At 33.3% G+C, this 15,535-nt stretch overlaps 1 protein-coding gene across 1 annotated transcript in view; it reads right to left on the reverse strand.

Moving 5' to 3' along the window:
- NKCC (sodium potassium chloride cotransporter) overlaps window positions 1–14,284 on the reverse strand; it is a 30,026-nt gene extending 15,742 nt beyond the window's left edge. Inside the window, exons 1-2 of the mRNA XM_017612164.1 lie at window positions 13,464–14,284; window positions 3,521–3,614 (exon numbers count right to left, since the gene is read on the reverse strand). Coding sequence (XP_017467653.1) covers window positions 3,521–3,614; window positions 13,464–13,762 — 393 coding nt within the window. The 5' untranslated portion in view covers window positions 13,763–14,284. The remainder of the gene's footprint in view (window positions 1–3,520; window positions 3,615–13,463) is intronic.
- Between the last annotated feature and the right edge of the window lie 1,251 nt (window positions 14,285–15,535).

Below are 15,535 nucleotides of genomic sequence, written 5' to 3' on the forward strand. Positions count from 1 at the left end.
CTGTCAGTCATTTAACATACTGATGACATGTTCGATATTACTGAAGCTGCCACCGACAACGATGTTGTTATTTTTATTATCTCAACTGTTTTTTTTTTTTGATTATTTTTTGCGCTAACCGTTACTACTGCATTCTCCGCTATTATCAACCAACAACACTCAGCTGATGTTCTTGTTAACTACATAATGTTGTACCAATGTACTCGTATGTGCATATGTACATATGTATGTATGTGGGACATTCCAGCCCAAAAAAAAAAAAAACTAGACTAACAAATTATACACTCATTGCCAATCAGAACAAAACAAACGTATAATTTTGACAATCACTACATCTCAGCTTGTTTCATAACTTTTTATTTTATAGTACCAACTAAGAGAAGGCTCGCCGATTTCCTTTTTAAAACACCCATAAATTAGCGAAAAATGGGCCGATTGGGACAAGTTTTTTTTGGAAGTTTTCCTTTTTGGGACATGCAATCGAAAAAATTTTCAAACCCCCATTTCTGTAAAATTTTTCATGTAAAGCATGTACTTATCGATTTTCTTAAACATTCTTTCTAACAAACTATCACTCACTCCCCAACTTTTCTTTTTTTTCCAATTTTTAAGTGCCAAGATCTCTGCCTGCGTCAATTCAAATGCATTAATAACAAAGTGAAACACTAGATTCATTGTAGAGGAAGAAATACTCAGCATAATTACAGTGGGATGCAATACGCTAGGGAAGTACTAAATACGCTACGATTAATCACTTTCGCGCAATCAATTATTATCGTTTTCCTTAAAGTTTGATCAAACAATTGGACACTCATACGAGTTGCAGTTTTTGATAACCACTTTCAATGTGGTATCAGTCAGTCAGGCGTTGAGTTGCACAAAATTGGTTAGCTTTTTCGTTATTCGAAAATTGGAAAAAAACTGCATTGTTATCTCATTATCATGCTAGGAAATCGACATTTGATATTAAAAATTTTAAAATTATTATAATTGCAAAGGTGTTTCGAAAATGAAAAATGAAAATATAAAAACTTTGGAGTGCTGTTAATTTCTTCATGATCCTATGATTCGGATCTAAACCTTTTCGATAAAAAAAAAAAAGAATTATCGAAATCGGTTTGACCGAGGTTCAAAGTTATACATAAAAAAGTATTCGATGAATTGATACCTGCTTCTTTTTTTGAAGTCGGTTAAAAAGTGCACCCAATCGGCCATTTTTCCAAAACTTATATGTATTTAAAAAAAAGTTTTGTTTTCAAAAATCGATATCTCGAAAACGGCTAGAATTAAAAAGAAATCAGGAAATCTTCTCCCATTCGATACTATACAAGTAACATAAAAAGTTATCAAAAAATCGGTGATGCAAAAGTCACATGCTATCCGAGTTAGGCTGGAATGCCCCATGTACATACATATATACATATGCACGCATGTTTTTAGAGTTGTAAACACGTTATTCGCGGCAATTCTAAAGGGAGTGAGAGTCGTAGCAAATGCAACTGGTGTGGCGACAGCTGTCATTGTTTTACATATTTTACGACACTATAGCATTGTTGTTATCCTCAGACTACTTAGCGTTGAGTAAATGATTTGTTTATGACCTTTTTTGTTGAAATAAATTATTTTTAAACTATGTATATTTATTGATGTCAAACGTCAGTAAATGTTAACTTGTAACAATTTACGAAGCGACTGTTTAAATATAAAGATTTATATAAAAAAAAACCTAACAAATACCCGCAATGTTTCACTAAAAATTCTTGATTGGGCTTCTTTTGCTCTAATAAAGACCCCTCATATTAATTTTTCTTTCAATACCTATAATGTACAGACATCGGCCTGTTACAATTTTATTATATGTATATAGATTTAAACTCACTATTTAATTCTAAATTTCTCTTAGTGACTTAAACACCTATTACCGTAGATTTGGTTTCTTGTAAAAGAGAAAAACAAAAAACAAATGGAAAGGACTCTTGAAAAGACTTAAGCAACATGTATTTAAAAACTAACGAAAATTGAATACTTGTTATAAAAAAAGCTATATCTATAAGATTTACATCAATAATATCGAAACTAGCAGTGAGGTGTAGGTCAATCATACTGACACTATATATAGATGTATATCTATGTAAGTACATAGTATGTATGTAGATACACACATACATGTGTATAAGTAAATATTCATACATATATAAGAAACACAAAATCATTAATTAATCGAAATAAACTGAAGTGCAATTGGCAATCGTTTAAGTGGACACAGCCTGGCCAATGTTATGAGGATTACCGGACTTTACTGGTATAAACAGCTCAAGATATTCGAATGTACATAATGCATACATAGGAACATTGGCGTAGCCAAGGGGGGATGGGGTTTGAACATCAAAACTCCATGCCGCAAAAAAAAACTTTACTCCTACAGTGGAATGAATTATAGAAAAAATTGCTGAAAAATCGAGGAACAACAAACTTTTTTGGAACTATTTTATCTAGTTTTAATAAAATTCTGGTTTAACAATTTTTATTTAAAATTTCTTTGAATTCTTGTTAATTTCATGTAAATACAATGCAATTTATGAAACCTTAAAAAGTTTAAGTATTATACATTTTATATTTTAATTTTAATTTTATTTAATGTACTTGCATTACATTCATGCAATGTATGTGTGGAGAGCAAACAATTTGAAAAATAGTATTATTTGTAGCGAATTTTCGTTATTTTTTGATGGTTTATCTTTAGATGTGTACCGCTACCCCAAACAATTTTCCCCGTATGCGTCCCTGCATAGGTATAAATTGATACATACTTACATATATACATAGTACATATAGCTGCGAGTAAAATAATAGCAGTGAAATTCAAAATTTTTATATAAAATGCTTTCATCTTTAACAGAAACCACATAAATAAAAGTTTCAGAGCTTGCACAAAGCGTTTTTAAACCATTTACTGAGATAGGGCGATTTTGCAATAAAAAATAAAATTTATTCATGCGTTATTATATGGAAGAAATTGAAAAAAAAAAAAAAAATCAACGGTAATTTTAAACGGCTTGAACGATTTCAAAGAAATCTATTTAAAAAATTAATTTTTGTGAACTTTTTGCAAGCTTTGAAGCTTTTATGGTAAATAAAAGCTCTGTGTACATTTTTAGCGCATAATTTCAAAAATGCCAAATTTTGAGTTGTGACTCTTTTGAAGATGGTGTGCGATTTGCACTAGTTCACAAGCTAGTAATATATATTCCCAAGCATATTTTGGTGATTAAGATTTTGAGTGAAAATGCTGTAAAAACCTGACCTTATTCTTATTGTTTGGTACTGTAACCGCCCAAGAGACTTTGGCCGATTTCTCCACCAGTTCCACAAAAATTTTGGGAGAAGGCAGACTAAATTGTTCTCCTTCGAAACAGCAAAGTATTATACCGATTTTAAACCAAATCAATATTATAACTGACAATAGGAATTAGGAAGAAAAAAACTGTAATTTATTAGTTCACACGCTTTGTTGGCTTACCTGTTCTTGCAGCTCGCCATGCAGTTCGCCAATCGATGGCCTCTTCATATTACGCTTTGATATTCTGTAATTATCTAATCTCGGCAGCGCTTCCCTGTAAAAAAAAAAAAGATTAATAAGATTACATAAGTTTCGAGTTTCAAACACTTTAAAACTATTATTGCTATTTCGCAAGTACATACTTAATACTATGTATGTATGTAAATATAAGGTAATACTATGTTTACATATAAGTAGATTATCCTCATTTTCGAGCTTAACTCCCTAATCTGTAATTAGAAAAAAAGTTTAGCCATATAAAATTCGTCCCTTCTTAATCTGTAATTACAAAATAATCTCAGATTCAATCGATAACTTTTCGGTGTCCAACCTAGTATTATCGATTGTTTTTGCGAAGAAGAGGAGAAATACCAAATGTAAACGTAAACTAAAATGTTAAGTTAAAATATATGTATATTGCTTAATATAGCAGAAAAAACTGCACACGGTGGCGCAGAGAAGAAACTTAACTTTTCCTTAAGATTTGAGAATAACAAGCACAACAAATTTTACGGCAAATAATCTGAGATTTGCCTGTGTAAATGGGGTGATTAAAAAACGAGATTTGATTGAGTTAATATTTAAATGTGAACATAACTTAAGGATAATATTGTTCAATTAGTTTAGATTATTGAGATTTATTTGATCAGTGTGTTAAATTGCTATATAACTCGGCCTAACGAAACAAAGACAACTCTATGTTTAGATATCTTTTAAATATCCCGGTTTTACATACAAGAAATTTAAAATGCAACAAAAAATTCACCGATTGTTATGAAATATACCTACTGGGAAATTTTGCAGAAAGGGTGTTAAGATTTTAAAATGAGTGTTACCAAACCTTGAACTGAAACCGTTAAAAATATTTTAGCACAGATTTTAAGAAAGAAATCATGAAAGTTCTAATTGGGGAAAGTATTGAGGTTGTTACCTTCCATTCCCTGCATAGTGTTGTTATCAGGGACGTGAACCGGTTTTTTCTATCAATTAACTGAACCATTAACCGAGCCGAAATTTTCCACAAATGTTTGATAGGAACCGAAAACCGAACTACTTTTCCTAAAGGTTTAAAGGTTCGTTTCAACCAATTTTCAATAGATAAATTTACCCACATTTTGCTTTTTGTCAAATCTATACTAATTATATAAAGAGAAGTCCCTTTTTTTTGTAACAGGTAATCTCGAGAAGGGCTGGTCCGATTTACATGAAATTTTGTATACAAATAGCTTTCGGTAACCACCATGTTTTAGGCTAAAAAATTTTACTTTTTTTCTTGTAGGTGGACCAGGGACCGGTCTATTCGAAAAAATCTTATTATAGTCCGATTTGCTTAAAATTTAGTACGTGAGTAGCTTTTTAGCATATATGACCCATTTTTTCCGAGAAGTGGACCAGGGACTGATCTATTCGAAAAAATCGTATTTACGGTCCGATTTGCTTAAAATTCGGTACGTAGGTGGCTTTTTAGCATATATTAGCATATATGATCCATTTTGTCCGAGAAGTGGACCAGGGACCGATCTGTTCGAAGAAATCGTATTTATGGTCCGATTTGCTTAAAATTCGGTACGTAGGTAGCTTTTTGCCTGGATAAGCTTATAGATTCCTGTTTTCCAATTTTCATGCAATTTCGAATATAAATAGCTTTAAGTAACGACCATATCAAGGGGCGAATTCGTCACTAGGCAAGATTTTTTTGCGCCAATCAGAAACAACGGATACTGTCAAAATATAATTATAATATATAATATATCTCAACTAATATATATTTAGAAAGCCGTTTGTTAGTTTTCGCAAGGCTCGAGAGCGGCTGAACCGATTTTTTTGAAACTGCCACCTGCCGCACGTGTCCCAAGGATGGTTTTAGGCTGAAAAAAATCTATATGTAAAGGGGGCGTGGCACTTCCCATACAAACCGAATTTCTCATGCTACATATCTCTGAAAGTGTGCATGGTAGAGTTTTGGAAATTGGTATGGAGATATACGAAATCAATCGCATACCCTTGGAGAAAAATTTTAGCTATTGTAAAAAGGGGTGTGACATCTCCCATACAAACCGAATTTTTCATACTGCTTATCTCTGGAAATTTTTTGGTAGAGTTCTAGAGTTTTGTATGGAGATGTACGAAATAAATCGCATACTCTTGGAGAAAAATTGGAACTATTGGAAAAGGGGGCGTGGCATCTTCCATACAAACCGAATTTTTCATACTGCCTATCTTTGGAAGTGTTCATGGTAGAGTTCTGGAACTTGGTATGGAGATATACGAAATCAATCGCATACTCATGAAGAAAGAGGGCAGCTGTTGGAAAGGGGGGCGTGGCACCTCCCATATAAATCGAATTTTTATACTGCATATCTCTGAAAGTATTCATGGTACAGTACTGGAACTTCGTATGGAGATATGTATATAGTTGAAATCAAGCCCATACTCATGGAGAAAATTTGGGCTATTTGAAAAGGGGTGTGAGGCCTACAAACCTACCGACCTTTAGCTATCTTTGAATGAATTTTTTTATTCTTCTTTTGGTGTGTTTGTGAGTGAAATCCTCCTAAATGGTTGTACGGATTTTAACGAAACTTTTTGTGTATTTGAGTGGGTCTCTGGATGGTTTAGTTTCACAATTTAATCCGACAGTTGGCGCTGTAGTTGAGTTATTACTAAAAATCTTATTTATGATCCGATTTGGCTAATGTTTTAAATATGTATGCAATACTATTGCAAAAACGTGCTGCCAAGTGGTGCTCAAGTCGAGCTATTACTTAAAATAGCCAAGTGAGAAAAGGGGCCGTGAGGGTCAGATTAAATCGAGCTGTTGCACCATTGAGTATATCGAACGCTCCTGCGTTGCAATTGGCCCAATGGATGTGATTTTCCAATATTATTATGCGTTCAAACTTTTAAGGTATTTCGTCTGAAATAAGTATATGTATATTGCATTTCTGTAGAACAATGATTCGCACCCATTTTGAAATTGCCACCTACTATACTGTAAAGCTTCTAGGACATTCACTATAGAACCGGGTCATTGTTGCCGCCAGGGAGTGAAGAGGAAAAAATTTATTTCGCTTTGCGAATAACCGTGCTATGAAATGCCGCACAACTGGAGAATTTCAAGAACGGACATAACACTTTCCTTAGGTTATTTAAAGCGGCAAATGACCACCAAACCTTAATCTTAGCAGAAAAATGTGCCAATGAAATCGTAAACGTGAATTGTTGGTGAAAATGTTGGACCAAAAAGTTTCAATAAAATATATAAAAATTTTGGGCGGGACGAAGTTCGCCGGGTCTGCTAGTATACGATGTTTGTTTACCAAAGGGCAATAACAAATGTGATGGCAACGCATCTTATTTGACAGACACTTTACACTTATAATTGCGTGTTGTTGCACTTGACCAGGGCTGCCAATTTAGCTCTTTTCCCGTCAAATCTGTCTTTTTCGAAGTCCATTTAGCGGCAGGAAATAAGAAATTGCGGGAAATCCAACTTTTTGAGAAATTGTTTGACTTGTCAGTGCTATTTTTTGTCGAAAAAATGACATCGATGTCGAAAACCATGGATTAAGTTAAGTAATACAATGCAATTTTGAGCAGAAGTTCAAACTTATACGGATGCTGGTGGCAATCAATTGTTTTCCCATCTGGCGGAATTTGCACTTCATTTACTTTCACTACCTTGGTCTAATGCAGACCTGGAACTCTTTATTCAGTCAGTTTAACTTGATGCAAACAACTTTTATTCTTATTTTTCATTTCTGTTGAACTTCGATCCCACCTCATGCACTTGACACTTGACACTTAAACTTGCTCTTTATTTTTTTGATTTCCGAACCGTTGAACTGAACCGAGCCCCCCCACCGAGTTCAAAGATCAAAAAAACCGCTTTGACAAACCGATCCAAAATTGTGAAAACGGTTCGAACCGCTGAACCGAACCGACCAAATTTTTCATCCGGTTCACGTCCCTGGTTTTTATTATTATGAAAATAAAGCAAAAGCTCATTTGGAAGAAAGGTCAAAAGTGAATGTTTTTAAGAAATTACCGCTTTAAATTTTCGGAAGAGTTTCTCCTTTTCATATTTGCAGTCGAATAAACAAAGTCTCAAAAAAACAGTAGCCAATTTCATGCAAGCAATTTAAGCCCGAAAATAGTGTGCAAGAAACTTTTTAAAAAGTTTTAAACTCAAATATTTGCTGTAATTGCGCAAAGAAATCTACATTTCATGCTTTGATAACCTACATATGTATACATATATGATTTTTAAACTTTTTCTGGAAATGAAGATTGAAATATTCCAAATAAAATACATTTAAATAATAAATATTTAAAGACCCCATATCTTAAAAAAAAAAAAATCAAAAAATCTTTATTACCACAAAGTTGAGGCAGGCAAACCATGATACTTGTCACAGACGTATGGTTATCTTCTCAGCAACTTTCATTAGGGTTATCAAAGCAGGGCTAATGTTCTTTACATGCTGATGTTAGGTCAAAAAAGTAGAAAAAAATTAAAAATTTTACCTTTAAAGGGCATTTGAAAGTCTGATTGCATGAAAAATGGCCCCGTCTTTAAAGCTAAGCTTTCTGTTTGAGATCTTTGTAATCGACTTGTTTAAAAGAATAGTCGAATTTATTTAATCGTCTGGTCGCTTACTTTCAAGTTTTTAACTAAATAATCGTGCAGAAGCAACTAGTCGACTAACGGTTCATTTTGGATTTTTAGGCTAACTATTTGTTTGCTTTCAAAAAACATACATGTATGTATTTTGAAAACTTATGCGAATAATTTTGGTTAGTCGATATTGAGACGACACGATGCATACATGAGGCAATGAGGAGCCTATCTACAGGAAGTTTTTTTTAGTAATATGCGAAAGAAGAATCTATAAAAAATAAATGCCATCGTTTACTATAAAGTTCGCTGCAGGAGATTCCCAATAATAATATCCACTTGTTTATTTAAAATTTTTTTCATAGTAACTATAATTTATAGATCCGCCAAAAACCCCAAAAAATGCAATGAGGCGACTAATAAAAATTGTAATTGTTAGTGTAAAAAATGGTTGAATAAACAATTGGGTATTATTATTGAAGGGCTCCTGAAGAGAACCCGAGTTTCCCGATCAAAAAATATTGGTTTTCAAGTATTCTATACCATTTCTACGTTAAAGTTGTTTTTTTCCCATATAAAATACGTGAAAAACTTTGAGGGCTTTGAGCGTGCTCTAAATATTTTTTAATTTAAAAAAAAAAAAAAAAATAGAGGTATATTTTTTCGATATAGAACAATCCTAGGCGGTAATCACATTAAAATTCCAACTTTAATCTTTTTGGACCACCCTAATGTACATACATAGGAGTACATATACTCGCATGTGTGTATTCACGGTATATTGCGGTGCGTTACATTCAAATTAAATAATGTTATGCAAACATACATATGTATGTATGTACATATGTATGCACATGTATACTTCTGCGTGTGTATGAACGCTTAAAGATGTTTTATATTGTACGAGTATTTATGTAAAATATTTTTAACGTACAGAAATATCAAAATGAAAAATTGGGCAAATTGCTTCATAGTACATACTACTTATGCACGTGTGTATATATGTATGTACATATGTATGTAGATATGTAGGACGCAACATTTTCTTTTTGGGGTGCAGATTTGAATGATTGAAATCCACTTTTATACAAAAGTTTTGCTAATTTAAATTTTCGTTTTTATTTTGAGTTTATACAGAACTGCAGATGTGTATGTTCATCCATTCCCACTAGAACTTGAAGATAATGCTCCCTATGTGAAGGATAAAAGAGTACTCCTCTTTGCTTGATTTCGCAGCAATAAAGGTGATTTCTCGGATTTTTATTTCTTTATTACTCGTTTCGGGAGATCGGTTTAAAGGGATTACTCGCCCCCCTCGGACATCTCATGTAAAAGGAGTATACAGAATTACATACTTATACACAGAAGCATAGAGAGCAATGGGGAGTATTCGTAAACTCGCAAAGGAGTACTAACAGAGCAATCGTAAGATGCTCCTAGGTTCTACTGGGTAAGTAAATACTTACACATTTGTACATAAGTATACGTAGAACAGTATGTATGTACAATTATGAAATATACGGTTTGGCTGCTGTTTTTGTTTTTTGTTTGCAAATACTTCCGCATGATTTTTTTTTTATTTTTATTTTTATTTTTCAATTTGGGTTAAATAAAAGCAGACACACAGCTTATACCCGAAAGATAATTGCACTTTAAGCAGATGCGCAATCAGGACCGGATCTACGGGGGTGGAAAATAGGTTATAGAGTAACGGTGGGCAAATGCGGCCCTTTGCTTAGCAAACATTCTTTTTTGCATACCATTTCTACGATTCGCAGCAAACTCCGAATACGAAAGTGTTCCAGAATAGGGGTGAAAGCTTTGCCATTGCAAGTTATAAAAACTATCAGGTCTTTGTGTTTGTGGAAAGTAGGGGAAATTGAGAGCGCAAAATGACATTTCATTTTGAAGGAAAGCTGCTAGTTTCTGCTGGAAAAATTTTCGCCAACAAGAAAACAGCTAATCAAAAACAGTTGGTTGGAATTTGCGCAAATTTCTTTATTGATTTTGATGGATTGGAAGTTAAAATAGTGAAATGCGACTAATTAAACTTGTAAGAAGTAAGTATGTAATTACTCGTTTAGTCAGTGAACTGTGTTAGATAAGACTTCGCGATATGTTTTCTTACGTCATCCATTTTATACTTTTGAATGTAAACAACATTTCTATCAGCTGTTCGTCGAACTTGCAAGTTTCTGCAAATGTTTCTCTTGTGAGAGAACAGATGACATTTCGTCGGAATTTTGCTGTTGGACATTTTTTACTGTAGATTTTAAACGAACGTACCAATTGACTAATCAACATTTAACAGAACTCTTTCGCGAACGGCTTTAACTGACGTAAAACCAAATTTTGAAAATTTGGCCAAATGGATATTTTGAATTTTCTTTAATATCTATCTTACGTACATTAGAATAATAATAAAATTAATATTATTCATTTCTAATAATAATTTTATTTAAAAATAAAACTTTTCCTTTTGTTGCTTTTTTGGCTCTTTGTGTAGCATTTAGAATTTACATGTGGTTCTTTTCGACCTCGGCCTTGCCCACCCCTGTTATAGAGGAACATACATAAAAAAAAAATATTGCACCAAATTGCAAACCTCCTCCTTTTTGAAATGTAATAAACAGATACATTTATTTATTTAAAACACACAATAATTGAACCCCACGCAGACAGCATTAATTCAAATCATAAGATGAAAATTGGTCCCATTACAAGTGGAAATCCAAAGGGTGAAATAAAAAAAAAAAATAAATTATAAAAGCAGTCTACCATTTTTGTGAGCCATTTTTTAAATTTTGGGATATACAGGTGTGTAGGATAGGATCTATGCATAAAAAGTCAAATATAACACAAAAACAAAACGAACTATATGCATGTATGTATGTACGAGGGAAATTTGAAAAGCCAGCGACTTCTTGAATTTCGCGTGCAGCAACTTTTATCCCAAGTGGGACACATCAAAAGAGTTACAGCAAGGGAAAGTATACGTTTTAGGCGGCTATTGATGTAATAGATTTTACCCACATAGGGATACTGAGACCAAAATTCTATGAAAATGAGTGAGTTCTTCCAAGGGGTGAAACTACTCTGAATGTTGGTCTGGATTCGTTCATCGCTCGAGGAAATGAAAAAAAAAAATGTGCAAGTGTGCTAAAAATTAAGAAACTGCAGCAATGTTGTGCTCATTGGGAGCATCGAAAATGGGAGAGCCATGCCTCATTAAACCATTTGAAAACGTATGTATAAATATACCTATATTTTAAAAATTTGTTAATCCGTAATTTTACGCATTTGCTTTTCCTCAAAATGCTGAATCAATTTTTTCTGCCTGTTTTTTTTTTATTTTTGTTGTGATTCTGCTTTTGGGTACTCTGCAATACATAGCTGGAATAACCCATTTTTCATCGGCTTGTGTTGCCTCTCAAAATATCAAATATTTACATATATATGCACATACATATTTATGAGTAAATACTTGAATGCGAATGTACTCGTACAAACAGCGAAAATGAAATGTGTGTTTTTTTTTTTTGTTCCAAAAACTCTTTCAACTTTTGATGGGCGAAAATAAATATCAAATGAATGCAAATCTGCGATATTTTTGGAAAATTTCAAAACGAATTTCTGTTTTGTTGAAGTGCATGTACATATGTAAGTATACATATTGTACATATGCCCGTTTGTATAGGTACACATTCTGTATCGTGCGAAATCTATGAGTAAATTGGCGATTTTTCCCATTGACAAGGGTCATATACCGTTTTTCCAAGGCGGTGAAACAACGATTTTAGGGCCTAACCAAAACTATGCCGGAGCCATAGTATTTATCGGTGATATGCAAAATCAAAGAGGATGAGTGGTCAAATGAAAATCCGCAAAGATTTTTTTTTGTATGAAAAATGAGCGGAAAAACGTTCTACTTAGGTGTACGTGGCGTATGAGTAACTTTCTTTCCTGGTCATTTTTCATACGAAAAATCTTTGTGTAATTTCAATTGACCACTCATTATTTCTTATGCATCCGTCGATTGTCCTCATTAGTAATGTGATAGTTTTTGTAACTGAACAGGCTTTAGCACGAATGCGAAAATTTGGCACAGAAACTGTTATTTTTTAATTTTTTTTTCTCTGTTAAAGTTTGATTTTTAAAATTTTTTCATTAAAAAATAAAAAAAGCTGGAATGATTAATTAATTTTTCTGAATCTATAAGCCCTATCGGAAAGTGATGTATATGCGGTTTATGGAGAATTTCATTGGCTTTCATTGGTCGTTCTTTATATTAAGATTATTGAATTGTTTTGTAAGATATACGTGATTAAAAGGAACCAATTTTTGCTTTAAGCTGAATAACGGTAAATTGAAAATATCTCGAAAACGTATCCATATAAAAAAAATTAACCCCATTTTCGGAATCACCGAGCAATTCTACATGGGAATTGGATAGTGGCATCCATAGAACATTTTTGCTGTAAACCAGTGTTATCAACAATTGCTTAAAATCAAAATTTGCACTGGATTTGAATTTTTCATTTTCAAAAAAAAAAAAAAATTATTATTTTTAAAACTAGGCTATGCAAATTACAAAACTTAGTTGGAATAAATTGAGTCAAATTCGCGAGAAATATTTTTTATTCCTATTCTTTCTTTCTTTTTTTAATCCCATTAATTTTTTTGTACTATTATACTTTAAGATTTTTTTTTTGATACTTTAAGATTTTCGCCATTCAAAAATGTCATTATTTTGATTCCTTTAAAAATGTTCAAACATTCTTATACCGACCGTTTAAGCTTAAACTTTTCTCTTTTACGATTTATTTTTGCAAACGATTAAAAAGACTCTTCTCTCCTCACTTTAAATAAGTATTTAAAAGTCATTACAACGAAAATCGTTTTCCACGTCAAAACAAAAAATAAAACAATTATGTATATAGTATGTTCCATGATAAAAATATAGTAAGGTAGAACCGCTGAGAGTCGCTTTTAAAATTCTTGACGTTTCCAAACAACACACACATTTTCATTTTCAATCTCAAGCAACAACAATTTCGAACAATTTCAATTTTTTATTTTCACTTTTATATGATTTTAAAATATTGGCAAACTTCAAAAAAAAATCATGGCCGACAAATTGAGAGAACGGTTCTACCTTGCTATGTTTTTATCATGGTATGTTCTACTTACTGAGGTACGAAATCTTTCCTCTTAACACTTATTTTCACCTTGTTGGCATAATCAATATAATTAAATTTTAAATGCATATTTTGTTTGTACACTTACGTCGTTAACTGCGCCAAACTGTATTTACGATCATCTTCTTGACGCGAATTTTTACGCAAAAAATGGCCGAAACCACGCAGCGAAAGGCGGGAGTTTTTGCGGCCGACAACATTGCCACTGTCGCTGTTCAGGTGATAACTGTCGCTTAGCGTATTGGGCGACGCACAATTGTTGTTGGCAATTGGCGGATGTCCGTTTTGCTGTGGCGGCGTATGCGTGTGGGACAAGCTCGCCGAAATGGTGGGAATGGTGAGGCCACCTTCAGAATCAAGGTTGGCTTTTGGCGTGTGATCAGCCATCTTCACTTTTAGACACAAATTTGTTTTCGTTTTTTATTTTTTGTCAAAATTAAAAACCTTAAATAGAACTAGCGACACTGTCAACACACATTCGTATGGCATTCACAATGGCCAAGATAGTTTGTTGTGCTTTACTGCCTTTTCACACTTAAAATTTAAACACTTTCATCACAGACTGTTTCGTATGTGTGCTTTCACTTTCATTGAAGATTGGACACAAATTTAGTTTTTGTTTTCTTTTCTGGTTTTAGTCTGAATTAACTTAAATCGCCGCTTATTTGTGTGCGATTGAGTTCCGTTTCCGGTTTATAGTTTTCGGTAGGCTTTCACGCCAACAGCAGGAAGCTCGTTCGTGTTGCAGCGCCTCGAAATATTCTCACTTGCTGCCCGATACTTCATCGACACCGACCGTAATGCGATTTCGTTGCGAACTTTTCGGAATATCAGCGGCAAATAACTGAAAATTAATAATTACAGTTTCTTTTATCTCAATCGATGTGAATCGAAGTGTAATAACAGAGAATCGCGAATAAGTTATACCGAGCACGATGAGGAGCACACACAGCACAAGCGCCATCGTTCACAACAGCAGCAACAACAACAGTGTCAGATTGGGAGCTCAGGGGGGAAACAGAAAAAAAAAAACGAGCACGAAGCGCCAACCAGCTGGAGTCAAGTGTTATTTTTTCAGTGCACAGGGCACTCACTCCAAGAGAGTGGGCTCGAGTTTAATTGTTTGTGTGTATTCACACATACAGTGGGGATTGTTTGCATGGCTTTCAATCTTGTCAATCGACTTGTGTATTGTGCGTGCGATTATGTTTGTATGTAAACGTGTGCAATCGATCATTCTGGGATATCTGCTATTGATGCAGATGTATTGACGTATGTATGTATGTATGTATGCATGAGGAGTCCATTTGTATGCATGCGTGTGGGTTATTCAGCCGTTTACAAATTCAAGATTATATGTGTATGGGTGCGCTACTTCAGCTTTATACATATGTATGTATATATTTTTTTTAATTTTCCTGCGCGCAGGCGCTTATTTAAATTTGCAAGATTTTAATTTAAAACATGTGAACAATGCAGTCACATTTACAGATATACATAATAATAATAATAGATTGACACTTACACATACTATGTTAGTGTTTGGCCGAGCTTCTCCTCCGATTTGTGGCGTGCGCCTTGATGTTGTCACACAAAGCGGAGGGACCGACAGTTTTACGCCGACTCCGAACGGCGATTGTTTTTCATGGCAGAAAGGTAAACTCTTTCTCTCAATTCGTCGGCCATGATCTTTTTTTTTGACGTTTGCAAGCATTTTAAAATCATATAAAATTGAAAATAAAAAATTAAATTGTTCACAATTGTTGTTGTTGGAGATTGAAAATGATAATGTGTATGTGAGTTTGAGTCAGGAATTTTTAAATTATTTTGCTGGCAAACGTCAGACTGCCTCTTAATGGTTTTACCTTGTTATGCAGCGATCAATAAAATATTAGCAAAATTCAAAATGATGTTGTTTGCAGCTAATGTTTATTTATTTATTTTTTATAATTTTCATTTAAAATATAGTTCCATCCATGATACAAGTATTTAAAGGTAAAATTGGTCGCTAAATTCATCGGCAATCCTTTAGTTTTTTTAAGTTTGTCTACTTTATAAAATTTGAAATTTTCAGAGCAACCCAAATGCGAAATAAAAGTAAAATCAAAAATAAATAGATGAAAATATTAAATTTTGCTTTTATTTGAGATTGAAAGTGAG

Source organism: Rhagoletis zephyria, unplaced genomic scaffold (genome assembly GCF_001687245.7).
Source record: "Rhagoletis zephyria isolate East Lansing unplaced genomic scaffold, Rhagoletis_zephyria_1.1 Rzeph_scaffold_00504, whole genome shotgun sequence".
NCBI lineage: Eukaryota > Metazoa > Arthropoda > Insecta > Diptera > Tephritidae > Rhagoletis > Rhagoletis zephyria.